The sequence below is a fragment of the Triticum urartu genome, chromosome 3 (assembly GCF_003073215.2).
Source record: "Triticum urartu cultivar G1812 chromosome 3, Tu2.1, whole genome shotgun sequence".
Lineage (NCBI taxonomy): Eukaryota > Viridiplantae > Streptophyta > Magnoliopsida > Poales > Poaceae > Triticum > Triticum urartu.
Genome location: NC_053024.1, coordinates 24,748,490 through 24,767,237, shown reverse-complemented (window position 1 = coordinate 24,767,237; position 18,748 = coordinate 24,748,490). Strand labels below are relative to the sequence as shown.

At 44.0% G+C, this 18,748-nt stretch overlaps 1 protein-coding gene across 1 annotated transcript; it reads right to left on the bottom strand.

Moving 5' to 3' along the window:
• Nucleotides 1–10,040: 10,040 nt before the first annotated feature.
• Nucleotides 10,041–10,929, bottom strand: LOC125547766. The gene has a single exon (XM_048711543.1). It carries the CDS (start codon nt 10,804–10,806, stop codon nt 10,090–10,092), a length of 717 nt encoding a protein of 238 aa, XP_048567500.1. The 5' UTR covers nt 10,807–10,929; the 3' UTR covers nt 10,041–10,089.
• Between the last annotated feature and the right edge of the window lie 7,819 nt (nt 10,930–18,748).

Here is an 18,748-nt window from a genome sequence, read left to right as displayed (position 1 = left end):
CGCCCACCCTCCCGAGCTCCTCTCAACTGCAGGCTTTCGGGCCTAATCTGTCACTGCAATGCCTGTGGGCCTACTGGGCCTGCTGCGGGCCTGAATCCTGGCCCATGGTAGGGTTTCTAGTCGTATTCAGGCCGTGGTGGCCCAGTAGGTGGCATTTTTTTTGTTTTTTGTTGCTTTATTTATTTTCTTTTGTTTTTTGCTTTATTTTTTAATTCTTTATGCTTTTAGTTTTAGAAAAATTATAAACTTTTTGTTAATGCCATTAGTTTTCAAATTTGAAAATAATTTTTTTGTTTTTTTGTTTTCTTTGTTGCTTTATTTATTTTATTTTGTGATTAACTTTACTACAAAAATAGTTTTTCCTGTTTTTTTGATTTGTTTTTTTGCATTATTTATTTTCTTTTGTTTTTTGCTTTAATTTTTAATTCTGTTTGCTTTTAGGTTAGCAAAATTATAAACTTTCTGTTAATGCCATTAGTTTTAGAAAAATTATAAACTTTCTGTTAGTGCCATTAGTTTTCAAATTTGAAAACACTTATTTAGTTTTTTTGTTTTGTTTGTTGCTTTATTTATTTTATTTTGTGATTAACTTTACTATAAAAATAGTTTTTTCCTGTTTTTTTGATTTGTTTTTTGCATTATTTATTTTCTTTTGTTTTTTGCTTTAATTTTTAATTATGTTTGCTTTTAGGTTAGCAAAATTATAAACTTTCTATTAGTGCCATTAGTTTTAGAAAAATTATAAACTTTCTGTTAGTGCCATTAGTTTTCAAATTTGAAAACACTTTTTTAGTTTTTTTGTTTTCTTTGTTGCTTTATTTATTTTATTTTGTGATTAACTTTACTATAAAAATAGCTTTTTCCTGTTTTTTTGATTTGTTTTTTGCATTATTTATTTTCTTTTGTTTTTTGCTTTAATTTTTAATTTTGTTTGCTCTTAGGTTAGAAAAATTATAAACTTTCTGTTAGTGCCATTAGTTTTAGAAAAATTATAAACTTGCTGTTAGTGCCATTAGTTTTCAAATTTGAATAGTTAAAATTTGAATTCTTTGAAAATTGTTTGAATCATAAGTTTGTGATTAACTTACTAAAAAAATGAGAATAGATGCGCTTATAGAGAAAATTCAACCTAAATTCCTAGTAAATTTCTATGAATTTCAGAGAAATTCACTATGAATTTAGGTTAAACTTTTCTCTATTAGGGCATCTATTTTCACTTTGAGAGGAGCTCAACAAGGCAGAGAGGGAAGGGTTTATAAACCGGTATGAGCCCCCTTCGGTTGGCGAGGTGGGACTAAACTCGGCCCGCAACGAGGACCAACCCTTTAGTCCCGGTTTGTGGCACAAACCGGGACTAATGGTCATGGGCCAGGGGCGAGGAGCAAAATTATAAACTTTCTGTTAGTGCCATTAGTTTTAGAAAGTTGAAAGTTGAAAGTTGGCATGGGCCAGGGACTAATGGTCATGGTATCACGAGGGCCGAACCATAAGACATGAAAGCATTTCAAATGAACTCTGAAAAAGTTGAAAGTTGGGATGGTATCATAATTTCACCCACATAGCATGTGCATGTACAAAACGGACAATGGTAGCATGTTCGTGTGTTACAAAGTTGCGGGAGAAAGTCTTCACTTTTTCTTCGCTTGTGTCATTTACTTATTGCGCCGTAACCATGGATAATCTTCATTGTTTATCAGGATGCTTGGGTCAGCCTTGATATTGAAGGGAGGAATTTCATGAAACTTTTCATAATCTTCAGACATGTCTGTCTTGCCGTCCACTCCCAGGATGTTCCTTTTTCCTGAAAGAACTATGTGGCGCTTTGGCTCATCGTATGATGTATTCGCTTCCTTATCTTTCCTTTTTCTCGGTTTGGTAGACATGTCCTTCACATAGATAACCTGTGCCACATCATTGGCTAGGACGAACGGTTCGTCAGTGTATCCAAGATTTTTCAGATCCACTGTTGTCATTTCATACTGTGGGTCTACCTGTACCCCGCCGCCTAACAGATTGACCCATTTGCACTTAAACAAAGGGACCTTAAAATCAGGTCCGTAGTCAAGTTCCCATATGTCCACTATGTAACCATAATATGTATCCTTTCCGCTCTCGGTTCCTGCATCAAAGCGGACACCGCTGTTTTGGTTGGTGCTCTTTTGATCTTGGGCGATCGTGTAAAATGTATTCCCATTTATCTCGTATCCTTTGTAAGTCAATACAGTCAAAGATGGTCCCCTGGACAACAAGTACAACTCATCACAAACAGTGTTGTCACCTCTGAGAAGTGTTTCCAACCAACTGCTGAAAGTCCTGATGTGTTCACATGTAATCCAGTCGTCGCACTGCTCCGGGTGTTTGGAGCGCAGACTGTTCTTGTGTTCATCGACATACGGGGTCGCCAAGGTAGAGTTCTGTAGAACTGTGTAGTGTGCTTCAGACCAAGAATATCTGTCCCTGCATATTATTGAGTCTCTTCCAAGAGTGCCTTTTCTAGTCAGTCTCCCCTCATACCGCGATTTAGGGAGACCTATCTTGTTAAGGCCAGGAATGAAGTCAACACAAAACCCGATAACATCCTCTGTTTGATGGCCCATGGAGATGCTTCCTTCTGGCCTAGCGCGATTACGGACATATTTCTTTAGGACTCCCATGAACCTCTCAAAGGGGAACATATTGTGTAGAAATACGGGCCCCAGGATGACAATCTCGTCAACTAGATGAACTAGGACGTGCTTCATGATATTGAAGAAGGATGGTGGGAACACCAGCTCGAAACTGACAAGACATTGCGCCACATCACTCCTTAGCCTTGGTACGATTTCTGGATCGATCACCTTCTGAGAGATTGCATTGAGGAATGCACATAGCTTCACAATGGCTAATCAGACATTTTCCGGTAGAAGCCCCCTCAATGCAACCGGAACTAGTTGCGTCATGATCACGTGGCAGTCATGAGACTTTAGGTTCTGAAACTTTTTCTCTGGCATATTTATTATTCCCTTTATATTCGATGAGAAGCCTGTCATGACCTTCATACTGAGCAGGCATTCAAAGAAGATTTCTTTCTCTTCTTTTGTAAGAGCGTAGCTGGCAGGACCTTTATACTGCTTTGGAGGCATGCCGTCTTTTTCGTGCAAACGTTGCAGGTCCTCCCGTGCCTCAGGTGTATCTTTTGTCTTCCCATACACGCCCAAGAAGCCTAGCAGGTTCACGCAAAGATTCTTCGTCACGTGCATCACGTCGATTGAGGAGCGGACCTCTAGGTCTTTCCAGTAGGGTAGGTCCCAAAATATAGATTTCTTCTTCCACATGGGTGCGTGTCCCTCAGCGTCATTCGGAACAGCTAGTCCACCGGGACCCTTTCCAAAGATTATGTAGTGTAAATCATTGACCATAGCAAGCACGTGATCACCGGTGCGCATGGCGGGCTTCTTCCGGTGATCTGCCTCACCTTTGAAATGCTTGCCTTTCTTTCGACATTGATGGTTGGTCGGAAGAAATTGACGATGGCCCAGGTACACATTCTTCCTGCATTTGTCCAGGTATATACTTTCAGTGTCATCTAAACAGTGCGTGCATGCATGGTATCCTTTGTTTGTCTGTCCTGAAAGGTTACTGAGAGCGGGCCAATCATTGATGGTCACGAACAGCAACGCCTTAAGGTTAAATTCCTCCTGTCTGTGCTCATCCCACGTACGTACACCGTTTTCATTCCACAGCTGTAAAAATTCTTCAACTAATGGCCTTAGGTACACATCAATTTCGTTGCCGGGTTGCTTAGGGCCTTGGATGAGAACTGGCATCATAATGAACTTCCGCTTCATGCACATCCAAGGAGGAAGGTTATACATACATAGAGTCACGGGCCAGGTGCTGTGATTGCTGCTCTGCTCCCCGAAAGGATTAATGCCATCCGCGCTTAAAGCAAACCATACATTACTTGGGTCCTTTGCAAACTCATCCCAGTACTTTCTCTCGATTTTTCTCCACTGCGACCCGTCAGCGGGTGCTCTCAACTTCCCATCTTTCTTTTGGTTCTCACTGTGCCATCGCATCAACTTGGCATGCTCTTCGTTTTTGAATAGACGTTTCAACCGTGGTATTATAGGAGCATACCACATCACCTTCGCAGGAACCCTCTTCCTGGGGGGCTCGCCGTCAACATCACCAAGGTCATCTCGTCTGATCTTATACCGCAATGCACCGCATACCGGGCATGCGTTCAGATCCTTGTATGCACCGCGGTAGAGGATGCAGTCATTAGGGCATGCATGTATCTTCTCCACCTCCAATCCTAGAGGGCATACGACCTTCTTTGCTGCGTATGTACTATCGGGCAATTCGTTATCCTTTGGAAGCTTCTTCTTCAATATTTTCAGTAGCTTCTCAAATCCTTTGTCAGCCACAGCATTCTCTGCCTTCCACTGCAGCAATTCCAGTACGGTACCGAGCTTTGTGTTGCCATCTTCGCAATTGGGGTATAACCCTTTTTTGTGATCCTCTAACATGCGATCGAACTTCAGCTTCTCCTTTTGACTAATGCATTGCGTCCTTGCATCGACAATGACCCGGCAGAGATCATCATCATCGGGCACATCGTCTGGTTCCTCTTGATCTTCAGCAGCTTCACCCGTTGCAGCATCATTGGGCACATCGTCTGGTTCCTCTTGATCTTCACCAGCTCCCCCCGTTGCAGCATCACCGTATTCAGGGGGCACATAGTTGTCATCGTACTCTTCTTCTTCGCCGTCTTCCATCATAACCCCTATTTCTTTGTGCCTCGTCCAAACATTATAGTGTGGCATGAAACCCTTGTAAAGCAGGTGGGAGTGAAGGATTTTCCGGTTAGAGTAAGACCTCGTATTCCCACATTCAGTGCATGGACAACACATAAAACCATTCTGCTTGTTTGCCTCAGCCGCATCGAGAAACTCATGCACGCCCTTAATGTACTCGCGGGTGTGTCTGTCACCGTACATCCATTGCCGGTTCATCTGCGTGCATTATATATAATTAAGTGTCCAAATTAATAGAAGTTCATCATCACATTAAAACCAAAGTGCATACATAGTTCTCATCTAACAACATATAGCTCTCCAGAGCATCTAATTAATTAAACCATACATTGAAACTATGTAAAACATTTCAATGCGAAAACAAATGCGATCATAATCGCAACCAAGGTAACAATTGATCCAACGGCATAATGATACCAAGCCTCGGTATGAATGGCATATTTTCTAATCTTTCTAATCTTCAAGCGCATTGCATCCATCTTGATCTTGTGATCATCGACGACATCCGCAACATGCAACTCCAATATCATCTTCTCCTCCTCAATTTTTTTTATTCTTTCCTTCAACAAATTGTTTTCTTCTTCAACTAAATTTAACCTCTCGACAATAGCGTCGGTTGGCATTTCCGATTCACATACATCCTAGATAAATAAAATCTATGTCACATTGGTCGGCATAATTTTCATAAACAATAAATGAACCAATAGTTATAAAGATAATATACATACCACATCCGAATCATAGACAGGACGAGGGCCGACGGGGGCGGATACCAAAACCATCGCACTATATAAGATGCAATAATAAATGTAAGAAAATGATACAAGTATCTATCTAAACATACAAGTAAGAAAAAATTTCCTTTCAGAAAGAAGATAAGAACAAGAGGCTCACCACGGTGGTGTCGGTGATGAGATCGGCGCGGGTGATCGACGACGGTGAAGACGGGGACGGGGCGTGACGGACCGCTAAATCTAGAAAAATCTCGAGGAAAATGGAGCTTGGAGGTCGAGCTTCGAGAGGAGAAAGCTTAAGTAGTGTGGCTCGGGCATTCCATCGAACACCTCATGTGCATAGGAGGTGAGCTAGAGCACCACAAAGCCCTCTCCCCCTCGGCCAGAGAAAAACAGAGCACTGGGGTGCTCTGCTCGCGAGCGAGGGGTATATATAGGCACCTCATTGGTCCCAGTTGGTGACATGAGCCGGGACTAAAGGGGAGCCTTTGGTCCCGGTTCAAGCCACCAACCGGGACCAATGGTGGTGGGCCAGGAGCGAGGCCCATTGGTCCCGGTTCATCCCACCAACCGGGACCAGAAGGTCTAGATGAACCGGGACCAATGGCCCACATGGCCCGGCCGGCCCCCTGGGCTCATGAACCGGGACCAATGCCCACATTGGTCCCGGTTCTGGACTGAACCGGGACTAATGGGCTGACCCGGCCTGGACCAAAGCCCTGTTTTCTACTAGTGTCACCGGCGAGTTGGAGAAGCTAGCCGTCCGTGATCGCTACACCGGCACCAAATTCACACGGCAAGTGGGCAAGGTATGGACATAGCGCATATTGGTTATTCAGTATTATCTACTCCCTCTGGTTCCTTACATCTCAACAACATCCTTCATGCTCCTAGTGCCGACCAAAGCCTTCTTTCTGCCTATAATCTTATGCGAGATAATGATGTATTCATTGAGCTTCATCCTGAATTCTTTCTTGTTAAGGATCAGGCTACCCGGAGAACAATTCTTCAAAACAAGAGTAGATGGGGCTTGTTCCCCATGACCGGACGGCAAAGTGCACCTCCACGCCAAGTTCTTCCTGCCATCAAGCCTTCCACCTCTCGGTGGCACAAGCGCCTAGGGCACCCTGCCCTTCCGGTAGTTCAAAAGATTCTATGTGATTTCAATCTTCCTGTCTCGAATAAACAAGACCACCTTCTGTTGTGTGATGCATGTCAGATGACCAAGAGCCATCAGTTACCTTACTCTCGTTCAACTAGTGAATCCACAGCTCCTTTAGAGCTGATTTTTTCAAATGTTTGGGGTCCTGGACCCGTCTCTGTAGGAAGGCAGAAATACTATGTCAGTTTTATTGATGATTTTAGCAAGTTTAGCTGGATATATTTGCTCAAAAATAAATCTGATGTCTTCAAAAAATTTCGCCTTTTCCAAGCTCATGTTGAACGTCTCTTTGATCGTAAAATCATTTCCATGCAAACCGACTGGGTTGGGGAGTACCAACGGTTGAGCTCATTTTTTGAACGCATTGGCATCACACACCACGTTTCTTGTCCGCATGCTCATCAGCAGAACGGCTCCGCAGAAAGAAAACATAGGCACATCGTAGAAGTTGGTCTCTTTTTACTTGCTCATGCATTTATGCCACTTAAATTTTGGCATGAAGCATTTCTCGCTGCGGTCTATCTTATTAACCGTATCCCCAGTAGAGTTATCAAGAACCAAACACCTCTAGAACGACTCTTTGGCACCAAGCCCAACTACTCTTTTCTCCGCATTTTTGGGTGTGTCGTACGTCTGGCCAAACTTGCGCCCTTTTAACAAGCACAAGCTTGAATTTAGGTCCAAGCAATGCGCCTTCCTAGGATACAGTACCCTTCATAAAGGTTACAAATCCCTTGATATCTCTTCTGGTCGTGTGTATGTGTCCCGTGATGTCATTTTTGATGAGCAAGTTTTTCCCTTCGCAAGTCTCCACTCAAATGCCGGTGCTCAACTTCGCAAAGAATTGCTTCTCCTGCCCTCTCATCTCTTGTCGTCTCCTTTTTCACTCAAGGGGGAGCTGATTTTACTGCTGATAATATGTCCTTGTCCAATGCTAATGACCCAGGTGAAAGTGTGCAGGAAACAGGGCAGCCAAACATTGAAGACTTTGGTGAAAATTCTTATGATTTTATGCAGCACCCTGAGGATTCTGATACAGCCACAGAAGATCCGGTGGCCTCGGGATCCGCGGCTGCAGCCGCGCCAGGCGAATCAGCAGCAGGATCCGCGCCCACAGCAGCGTCAGGCGAATCCTCGCCGGGATCCACGCCAACAGACTGGCGGCCAGGCGGGCGCCCTATCCCGCTCTCCTCTAGTGGGCCCGCCAGGCGCACTACCGCGATGTCCCCGGCCTGGGAGGGCGTGCGGTCTCCTGGTGGGTCGGCCAGCCCGGCTGGGCGCGGTCCACCTGGCCCTCACGAGGCGAGGCGCATGGACTCTGACGCGGCGCGACCTTCCTCGAGGGATGTGGCCGCTCCAGAACTGCCAAGTGGCAGTTCGCCATCGGCTGCCGCACCGGATCAGCCTGGGTCGCCGCAAGAGGGAGCTTCGGGATTTTCTGCGTTTGACTCCATGGTCTCTTCCATGCAAAATCGTCTACAGCTTCAGCAAACTCAACCAGCTCAGCCGCCTCCTGCCCAATCACATACTCGGTCACAAAGTGGTATTACCAAGCCTAAGGTATATAAAGATGGTTGTGTTCGTTGGGATTCTTTTTGTGCCACAGGTGAACCCAAGAATCTGCATGATGCTCTTGCTGACTCCAAGTGGAAGCAGGCTATGGACAAAGAATTTTCAGCCCTCATAGCAAACAAGACATGGCACTTGGTTCCACTGGTCAGAGGGAGAAATGTGATCGATTGCAAGTGGGTGTACAAGGTAAAAAGCAAGTCTGATGGCACGATTGACAGGTACAAGGTATGCCTTGTGGCAAAAGGCTTTAAGCAAAGGTACGGGATTGATTACGAGGATAGTTTTAGACCTGTGGTAAAAGCTGCTGCTATTAGGTTGATTCTTTCACTTGCAATATCTAGAAACTGGTGCATGCGACAACTAGATGTAAAGAACACGTTTTTGCACAGTGTTCTGAAAGAAGAGGTGTTTATGAGGCAGCCTCCTGGGTATGAAAATTCAGCTTTACCACGACATGTCTGCAAGCTTGACAAAGCAATCTATGGTTTGAAACAAGCACCCAGAGCCTGGTATTATCGCCTGTACTCCAAGTTACAGTCTCTTGGTTTTGCTGCTTCCAAGGGGATACCTCACTGTTTTTTTATCATCGGCATGGAGTGACCATTTTTATGCTTATTTATGTTGATGATATTATTGTCACCAGCTCCTCCGTTAGGGCAGTTGATGCTCTTCTTCAGAATCTGCGCATGGATTTTGCTCTCAAGGATTTGGGTAATCTTCATTTTTTTTCTTGGCATCGAGGTGAAGCATGTGGCTCGTGGAATCATTCTGTACCAAGAAAAATATGTACAAGATATCCTTGAGCGAGTAGGCATGAAAGGTTGCAAACCCTCTCCAACCCCGTTGTCCACTTCAGAGAAGTTGTCTCTTTATGATGGAGAGGCACTTGGAGCCGAGGACTCCAACAGGTACAGAAGTGTGGTAGGAGCTTTGCAATATTTGACTTTAACCAGGCCAGATATATGTTTTTCAGTCAACAAAGTCTGCCAGTTTCTCCATGCACCCACTAGCACTCATTGGACAGCAGTAAAAAGAATTCTTCGGTACCTTCAGGCAACCAAGAGTCATGGTCTCAAACTTGCCAAGTCAGACTCTACACTTGTTAGTGCATTTTCAGATGCAGACTGGGCAGGTTGTCCTGATGATCGGCGGTCTACTGGAGGTTTTGCAGTATTCTTTGGTGGCAATCTAGTTTCTTGGAGTGCACGTAAGCAAGCCACTGTGTCCAGATCAAGTACAGAAGCTGAGTACAAGGCCTTAGCGAATGCCACTGCTGAAATTATTTGGGTTCAAAATATGCTGACAGAATTGGGTATTCGTCATTTGCCTGCCGCCTCACTGTGGTATGACAATCTTGGAGCTACTTATCTCTCTGCCAATCCTGTCTTTCATCCTAGAACAAAGCACATTGAGATTGATTATCATTTTGTTCGTGAAAGAGTTGCTAACAAGCTTTTGAATATTTAATTTGTACCTACTGGTGATCAAGTAGCAGATGGCTTTACTAAACCATTATCGCTGCGGCAGCTGGAGGTCTTTCGACGCAATCTTAACTTAGATAGTTGTGATTGAGGGGGAGTGTTAAACATCATTGTATGCCTTGCCACGGTATTGTTATAAACCGTGCCGGTTAGATATGTGACGTGTGTGTTGTAATTAGGATAGGTTAGGTTGTTGTGATTAGATCTTGGTAATTAGCTTAACTTGGAGATTAATCCACACCTAACCTATCCCTAACCTCCTTTGTAATCTTAGCCACATGTCTGGCCTATATAAACACGCAATGCGCCCCTGCCCCGGCATGCGCTTCCAGCCTCTTGTTTCACATGCACCTGGCTATGATCCCGAGCACGTCGCTGCTCTCGGAGAGGCGCAGCATGAACCTCGAGCTGAAGCTCTTGGCAGGCGCCCTGAAGTCCTGGAGGACGAAGCCGACCATGGCCTCCACCCCGCGCTCCGCGAAGCTCGTGGGCCGGATGCCGAGGTAGTAGAACCTGCCGCCCTGCAGCGCCTGGTACCGCGCCGTCTTGCCCGCGAGGAGGTGGCCGATGAGCGGGTCGAAGAAGAGGTGCTGCCGCGGGGTCCCGCCCAGCTCCACGAACCTGACGAACTCGCCGGCGCCCTCCGCGAACCTCTCGAAGCTCCGGACGGGGACCGGTTCGCCGACGTCCTTGCCGCGGCTGACGAGAGATGACACGAGCGACTTGGCCGCGTGGGCGATGCGCGTGGGGAGCGAGGATGCCTGCCGCCTGAGCTCTTCATCTACCACGGCGCGCTGGCGCTGCCTGCAGAGGCGCAGCGTGTCGTCGCACTCCTGGGCGGCACGCTTCAGCTTGCTCCGCCAGAGGAGCACCGGCGCGGCGGTGATCTGCCACCGGTCGGACAGCTGCAGCGCGGCCTCCATCTTGATGTGCGCCATCTCCAGCCTCTCCATCTCGTCTCTGTCGCATGGCCGCTTGCCAGCAGGCTTGTCGATGATGAAGCTGGAGATCCTTGTAAGCGTCTCGCCGACCACCGCGGAAGCAACAATCTCCGCCATTAAACGTGATAGTGAACTACTGAAGACTGGTCAGGTTGCTTGTATTACATAGAGCGAGAGGAATCTGGAGTCCATTTCCACGCGTTCTGCTTCGATCAAGAGAGACTTGGAGTCTTCTCTCTCTCTCTCTCTGTGTGTGTGTGTGTGTTTTCTGAGTCTTCCAAGCGTGAAGTCTTCCTCGATCGTAGTGGAAGAGTCAATCAAACGAACCACGCGTACACGCTTGGTTTCGGTGGATTCAATTTTTGGATACTATGCAATTGCACCAACTGAAACATGACATTCTTTTTCGACATAGGGTGAATTTTATTACCTCAAATGAAGCATCAAGAGGATATAAACATAATGAGTACACACCCGGCTTCTGCATAGTTAGGATGCACACAGCCAACATCAATGCACGCACACAAAAACACCAACAAATAGCAAAGTCATATACAACCAAAGCTATGTGTTGGCGAGGAAAAAAACCAGAGCGACCAGATCCGCCTTCGACAAATTATAGTAGTGACCATATTTGCACCAATTATTTCAAGACACCACACGGACGACGAGGTTTTCTTCAACAGCAACGCCTTCACGAAGGGAGCGACGCTCAAACGTCGTCGTCACCGGATCCAACCACACAAGGCCAGAATCTGGTTTTCACCCTGACATTCTTGGAATAACTTTTTTGAGGGAATAACTTTGTTGAATAACTTTGTGGCACGCCGGCATGGATCCCTCTTCGCTCTATGGGTTGCATGATGCGGACAGGCTTTGATCGGTGTGTACCACTTGAATGGATCCTGTTTCGCTGTGGTGATTTCGCAAAACAGTTTTGCTAAGTGTGAGTCGACCGAGATATGTCTCAGTCGATGCTATATTTCTTTGATTTTATATGAAGATTCATACATAATTTTTTTTCTTCAGTTGTTCCCTTTGTATAATATATCACTTGACTAAGACTTGATTAAGTCTCAGTTGACGGAGACCTAGTCACACCCTTTCCAAAAGGACTTTACTTTGGATGGCTATGAAAAAATAGGTTTTATTTCTTCCATGATGTTTTTTCTTTTGGAAAGGAGGTGACCCCAGCCTCTGTGTCAGGACGATGCATACATCTATTTTATTAATTATTCAACAAGACCTTACGAAATAACACATCAATGTCCGAAGTAAGGATGGCAATGGGTAGGATATGGGGCGGGTAGAGTAATACTATACCCATACATGTGTAGTCAATGGGTAAAAAATTCTACCCATACCCGTACCTATGGGTATGAAACTTTACTTGTACCCATACCTATAGTACACAAGTTGTTCATAATTTCACATTCATTGATAGCACCTTTGACAAAAAAAACCATTTGATGGAGACGACGGAATTTCGTGTGATGGTGTGAGACTTAATTATGGGAGTAGTTAGGTCACCCAGCTTCTTTGTCGTTACCGACCCTTGCGCATATGTTGGACCTCCACGGGTAAGGTCCATATATCAGTATAAACGGGTACAAGGCTATACCCATGCCTTACCCATGCCCTACCCATGACTTAACGAGTAAGATATGGGTACTACTCATGGGTATAAAATTGTTGCCATACCCTGGTCATGTAGGTACTGTATCCGCGGGTACCCATGCCATAGGTAAAATTGCCATCCTTAGGAAGCCATCATCTTGACAACATCTGTCGCTATTCCTATCCACTTAATGAAGGGGTGCAGATTGTTGGACTGCGTACCCAAACCTCACACCAAAGCACAACATATAAAGCCAGAGACCCCAACCAAGCCAAATTGCTAGTTCTGGGTCACACACTGGTTCGACACACTCTCAGCGGGCACCGTATGCATACGCTACAGAGGCCGTCATCACCGTCTTCCATAATAATTGCACACCAACAAAAGCATATGAATCGAAATAGCATGCCTAGTTGAATCATTGGAGTTTTTGAAAGTGGAAAAATTGTATTTAATTTTACCGTCGTTGTTTGGGTGGTTCACGGGAGTAAAAAAGAAATTAGAGATGCAAACGCTCATACATGCGGACATACACTTATCACTTTAAACGCATGCATGCACACCCTACTTTTATGAGCACCTTCGAGAATGAGCCAGCACATCATCTTGAGATTGACGAACTCGCCACAGATGCCTTAGTAGTCGACGAGAATGTCTTCTCCCATTGAACGCACATCGCCAGAAGGCCTAAGAAAAATTCAAAAAAATACGAGCACAAATGTCAATTCTAGAAATTGAAGCCTAATGGGCTCGGGATACGCTCTGAAGATATATAATGGCACAAAGAAAAATATATGTAAGGTTGGACCTCAGGTAAGAACCTATTCAGATTCTCTCCACTCCGCAACTCCGCTCCTAGAATGGGTGGAGGAGCCCTAATGCTCTAACAACTTCTGGGCTATATGGATGCACCAGCCCAAACAAATAGCCAAAATCGGGTCTCCTCCTTCAGAAGGAGCCCTCCAAATAATTGTGCATCGATCCAACAGCTTGTTTAGGCTTATTCCACTCGTACTCGTTCCAAAACGGCCAGTTCACCTATTTTCCTACCCACCGATTTCCATTTTACAACAGAAATACCACACACTAGTATGTTTATTTTTTCCTTCTTCCTCCTCGAAATAAACCAATCCCCATTTCCCCATCTGGTGATAGTTTCATGCGATAGGGCCACCGCCATCTGCCCCATCTTTGTCTTCTGCCATGTGCCACAATTGCTACACCACTACCCCGAGCTTCACACAAACGTCACCCAGTGTCCCACACCGAGGCCATGGTTGTCTACTCGCTGCCCTAGGTTGCACACAAAAATTTTATCTTAAAGAACACCCGTTCGGCAATTATTCCCAATCAAACCAATCCCATAATTTTTTGGATTTTTTTTATTTCTTGGTCAACTTGGCAAGCTTAGACATAGGTTTAACCTAAATTTTCCATCAACACACACAAGAAACATGTTAACCCATAGCTTCAATCCATCACATATGAGTGCAAAATCGACACAGACAAGCATCCATGACAACGAACTTTGGATTACACGGGTGAGCTCTGGACACTACGGAAGAAGGAGCAAGAGGATGATGGGGGCTTGATTGGGAGAATGAGTAGCGCAAGGCAATGCGACCTTAGCCCTCGTCTTATTCGCGAGAGAGTTGCAACATGGGTGAGGTCTGGACACTGCGGAAGAGGGAGCAAGAGGATGATGGGGGTTGATTGGGAGAATGAGTAGGGCAAGGCAATACGATCTTAGCCCTAGTCTTATTCGCGAGAGAGTTACAAGGTGGCGGTGAGAATCACGATGATGGCGGATGGGTGGGATGCTTCCGGCGATGATCCCGACTAACGAGGTTACCCATTAAGGGTAGGCCCATGAAGGTCCAAGGTATAATAAACCATGGAGTCCATATGTGAGACCAACCTCGGTGATCGAAGAAGTTACTCGACTAACGTTGGCGTTCTCGTTACTCGGACGCATATGTTCACCGGGTACTCGGATGATTGAACATACTAAGGTGACTAAGCTACTCAAATAGGAGAAGATGAACATACAACATGGATATCTAAAGCGCCAGGATGGTTCGGGTGGCATGTGTTACTAGCATTTATTGCGTCAGTTACCACTTACAATGGATTTATTCAATGTAACCTTTAATTCCTTTGCAATGGCAAAGGCCAGGGGTCAGGCACATGTATAAGCCGCCCCTTGTTCATAGACAGAGGTTCGCACTCCTTGTAATCAGTTTGAGACACAGAAAAAGAAGAAAGCTCCTAGATCTCGAGACATAGGGTTGTTAGATACTGCGTCACTCCGAGCCCTCTCTCTCTCTCTCATTGTCTAAATCATCCCCATGACACCAAAAACTCTAGTGCACGAATTAGAATGCACATAATGGCGGAAGGCACAACAAAGCTCAAAGTTGAACCTATAGGGTTGAAGCCTGCAACGATGGCTAGCAAGAGGTGGCACGCGATGACAATGCATGCTCGATGCGCGGGACGTCTACTCACAAGAGGTGGAATACAACACACGAGTTTGGATGAGAGAGAGAGAGATGGGGGAGAGAGAGATAGAGAGCTAGAGAGAGAGAGAGAGAGAGAGAGTTGGTCCCGGGATGGGTTGCACCCTTCGGCTGGTTCTGGGACTTGCCGCTGAGGTGGGCCCAAAAGGTAAGGGGAGGGTGATTTATTTCTTTATGTTTATTATTTTGTTTTTTGATCCATCTGAACAACTTTTAGATTATTTGAAGATTCAAACCGCGTGCAAAGATTTAGGAGGCTTGGCTTCCCTGGATCATTATAGGATCAAATAAAATATTTGCAAGTTTCTTTAGTTTATATATGCACCTCTAAAAATATAAAGTCAGTTTTGATTCAAATTGAGTTTTGAACTACAAGATGTTATTTGACTTTCCAAATTTAATTGAAATTTTCTTATACATTTCTAATATTACTGGAAGACTGTTCACAACTTTTCAAGAGTGCTCACAAAGTAAAATTCCCTCAATTCAGTAGACTTTTGATCTACCAACTACTTGCATATTAGGGTTAATAATTTATATGGGAAGTTTTGTCCATCGAAATTTCATGAAACTACGCATATATATTTGTGCATGGTTTTCTGGATGTATTTTATAGCATTTTATGAGATTTGAAATATCTTCATTTTCACAGTTGAAAAAAAAAGATATTATGAAATGATCGTGATGCACATTACAAGTTTACAACTCATTACTAATTACTAAACTAGTGATGTTACATCTTTGTTGGAATTCATTTCTTTAAGGAAAAAGAAACAAACTTTTAACCAGTGCGATTCAGCTGGTGTGGTGGTTGACACCGCATTCACACACAAAAAAAACCAACATGCTCTCCCGGGGATCTTCATTCTTCAGTTCATGATACAATGGATATTGTGAACTTCGTGCCTTCTACTCGTAAGACTCAAGAACATAAGGAAATTGTGCATCCAAGTAAATGAACATGTCAGAGCTACTATTTCTTTTATTGATGGATCATAGAGCACAAAAACCCTACTCCTACTATTGTTTTGAACTCCCTGGGCCATACAAGGTGACAATTTGGGGAGCTATCCTATGGAAAGCGAGGATGGAATCAGAGAAAGGAATTGCAAAAGCTATTCTAAGAAAAGGTAATTGCAAAAGCTGCAAAGATCACCAAAAGTGTGCCACATTGAAGGTTTGGCCTAGAGGAACTGCATACCCATTATAAATATGATTTGATCCGATTATCCGTTGCCGGCAATACTGCTTCAGCCTTTAACCCAGTCACTTAGTTCGGGCCATGTCATTGGTGATCTGATTTTGTGCTTATTAGGACTTCATACTGACTGAACATAATTATTTTACTTTATAAGCAGAAGATATTTCACTATAAGTTTTATATAATTTACTAGAACAACAACACTTCCTCAAACTTTGTTTTAACGAAAGCACAGCAAGACGCCCTGTAGTTCATTCATTAAGAAGGAGAAGTAAGAGAGTCACAGAGCTAGGGAAGGAAAAATAAAAAGAAAAGCCAACACTGGCGATCGGCCTGCACATCCTGCTCTAAGTACACTCATGGCGGTTTGAAAAGCAGGCTGCACTTCGTCTAACTTGCTTAACAATTTTTGTAAAGATAATTTGTTGGAGGAAAAAGCTTGAACGGCGGGAACGGCTCGATAGGTTCAGCAGGTTTGAGCAAAGCTCTATGACCCGTTCAGTGATCTCTACATCTTAGACTAGAGCAGCTATTCACTGTGGACATTTTGTGCCAAAAGGGGATCACGTCAACTTCCTCGAGCCTCCTAGTCCGATGAAAGAAATTACATTTGATATTTCCTCAGCTGTTTCAACTACGATTCAACAATTTCTTACTGGCACACCATGAAAGCTTGGAAGAAACAATATCTATATTTTTTGGCCTCGCTGTAGCGTAGTACAAGGTTTGTGCATTGGGTACCCTATTGGTGAGGAAGTAGAAGAGGGGTGCCTTTTAAAGACATGGTTGGTACGAGTTTGCAGGAGGATGTTAATTTTTAGCCACATCACCACGATCCCATTAATCATGCTCGCACTAGAGTGGTAACTAAAGCCGACTACACCATGGCTTATTTGCTCCTACATGCATATTTTGAGCCGTTGGTATGACAAGGTCACTATATTGACCAGACCAAGGAAATGATATAACGACAACTATAATTGAATTCAAAAAACATTTTTTTTTTGTGTGTGGGTGGGGGGGGGGGGGGGGGGGGGGAGGGGGGGCTTCTCGAATCAAGCCCCAAAAGAGTGGATTAGTTCCAGCCAAGGGGGGTTAGGTGGTTTGGTGCTGGGCGACTTCAATCAAATTTACACAGCTAGAGATAAAAATAAGCGCAGCGTGACCATGAGCCGTATAAACTGTTTTCGTGCAACTCTGAATTCTTGTTGGCATAGAGATATCCACCAATAGAATCGGCGCTTTGCTCCACGTGCTTCACGCCTTGTCTCTACGTCACTCTCGGATCAGTGCCTAATTTTTCTCGTCGGCGATAGCTGCCAGCAACAACCTCGCGCATTCAAGTTGAAGAACTTCTAGACTGCCATCCCTGGTTCTCAGGAAGTTGTGAAAGGTGCTTGGCAAGAGGAGTAAAGCGACGGTATCATCGACGAGAAAAAAGAAGGAAGCGATTTTGCTCCCCACAGAAAAGCATTCCATGGTGCCTTTCTGTGTGGAGCAAATCGCTTTTCCAAAACCTAAATACACTTGCATGCTGCTCTCGCGGTCATTCTCACTTTCTCAGATTGGATGTGGCCGAATCTAAAATACTTGCATCTAAAGAACTTGAGTGCTATGCTATGTTACCAGTTTGTCGGTGCTTGAGAGCTCTAGGAAAAATCAATGCTCCAGGATCGCTAGTTTGAGCGCTCGAGGAGTCCCGAGGCCACCTACCTCCGTGAGAATTCCGCCACCTACAAGGCAGGGCGAAGTGCCCATGACGACACGCGAGATGACATGCATGATAACATCTTTGACGACGAGGTGGAGGATGTGGCAGTAGAGGAGGAGGCAGCTGCTAGTCGGGAGGAGTCCTTGACGATGGCAGTTGGCACCCGCAGGGCCCGATGACATCCTCTTCATCTTTCGAAACTGACACAACAATTATTTTAAAAAAGTCCTCAAATTTAGAAATTGTCAAAACAAATCTCGTTTTCTTTTAAAATAAAAAACTGGAAATTGTTTTGGAACTTCAAAAATTGTTAATGAATTGTTAGAAGTTAAAAGAACAAAAAGGAAAGGACAAAAGAGAAAGTAAAATACCAAAAAAGACCACAAAAATCTAAAATAGCTTTTTATCCATGGCGCTAGCTTCTAAGAAAACAGTGGCTATGGGCTTAAAACCATCCGTTGCTGGCTTCAAATAAAACCAGCTCTTAGTTTTTTGACAAACTAAAAAATAAATTTTCGAACTTTGGCAAATATTCAAGAATTTCAAAATTGTTCTTGAATTTAAAAATGTACACAATTTGAAAAACTCTTCATGAAACAAAAATGTTCATAAACTTTAATTCTTTTTTTGAATTTGTTAAAAAGATCTTAATCTGAAAAGTTCTTCAATTTTTTTTAATTTATAAAAATGACTGTGGAATTTCAAAACATCACTATTCAAGAATTCGTTCAATTAACCAGTTAACTTGCCGATTAATCCCTACGCATAGAGTCATCGACTAGCTGATAAACTGATAAATCATTAGATTCATTGATTAGCTGGTCAATTTACTTGCCGACTAGGCTATTAATTCCCTACTCGCCAGCCAACCGAGCAGCTACCAGTTAACGATTTCCTCAACAATGTGTTACATTATCAAATTAGGAAAAATATTCATGAATTTGAGAAAGTGTATGGAATTTAAAATCTTCATGAATTTTAAATGCATTTTAAAAATTCTCAAAAAAAGT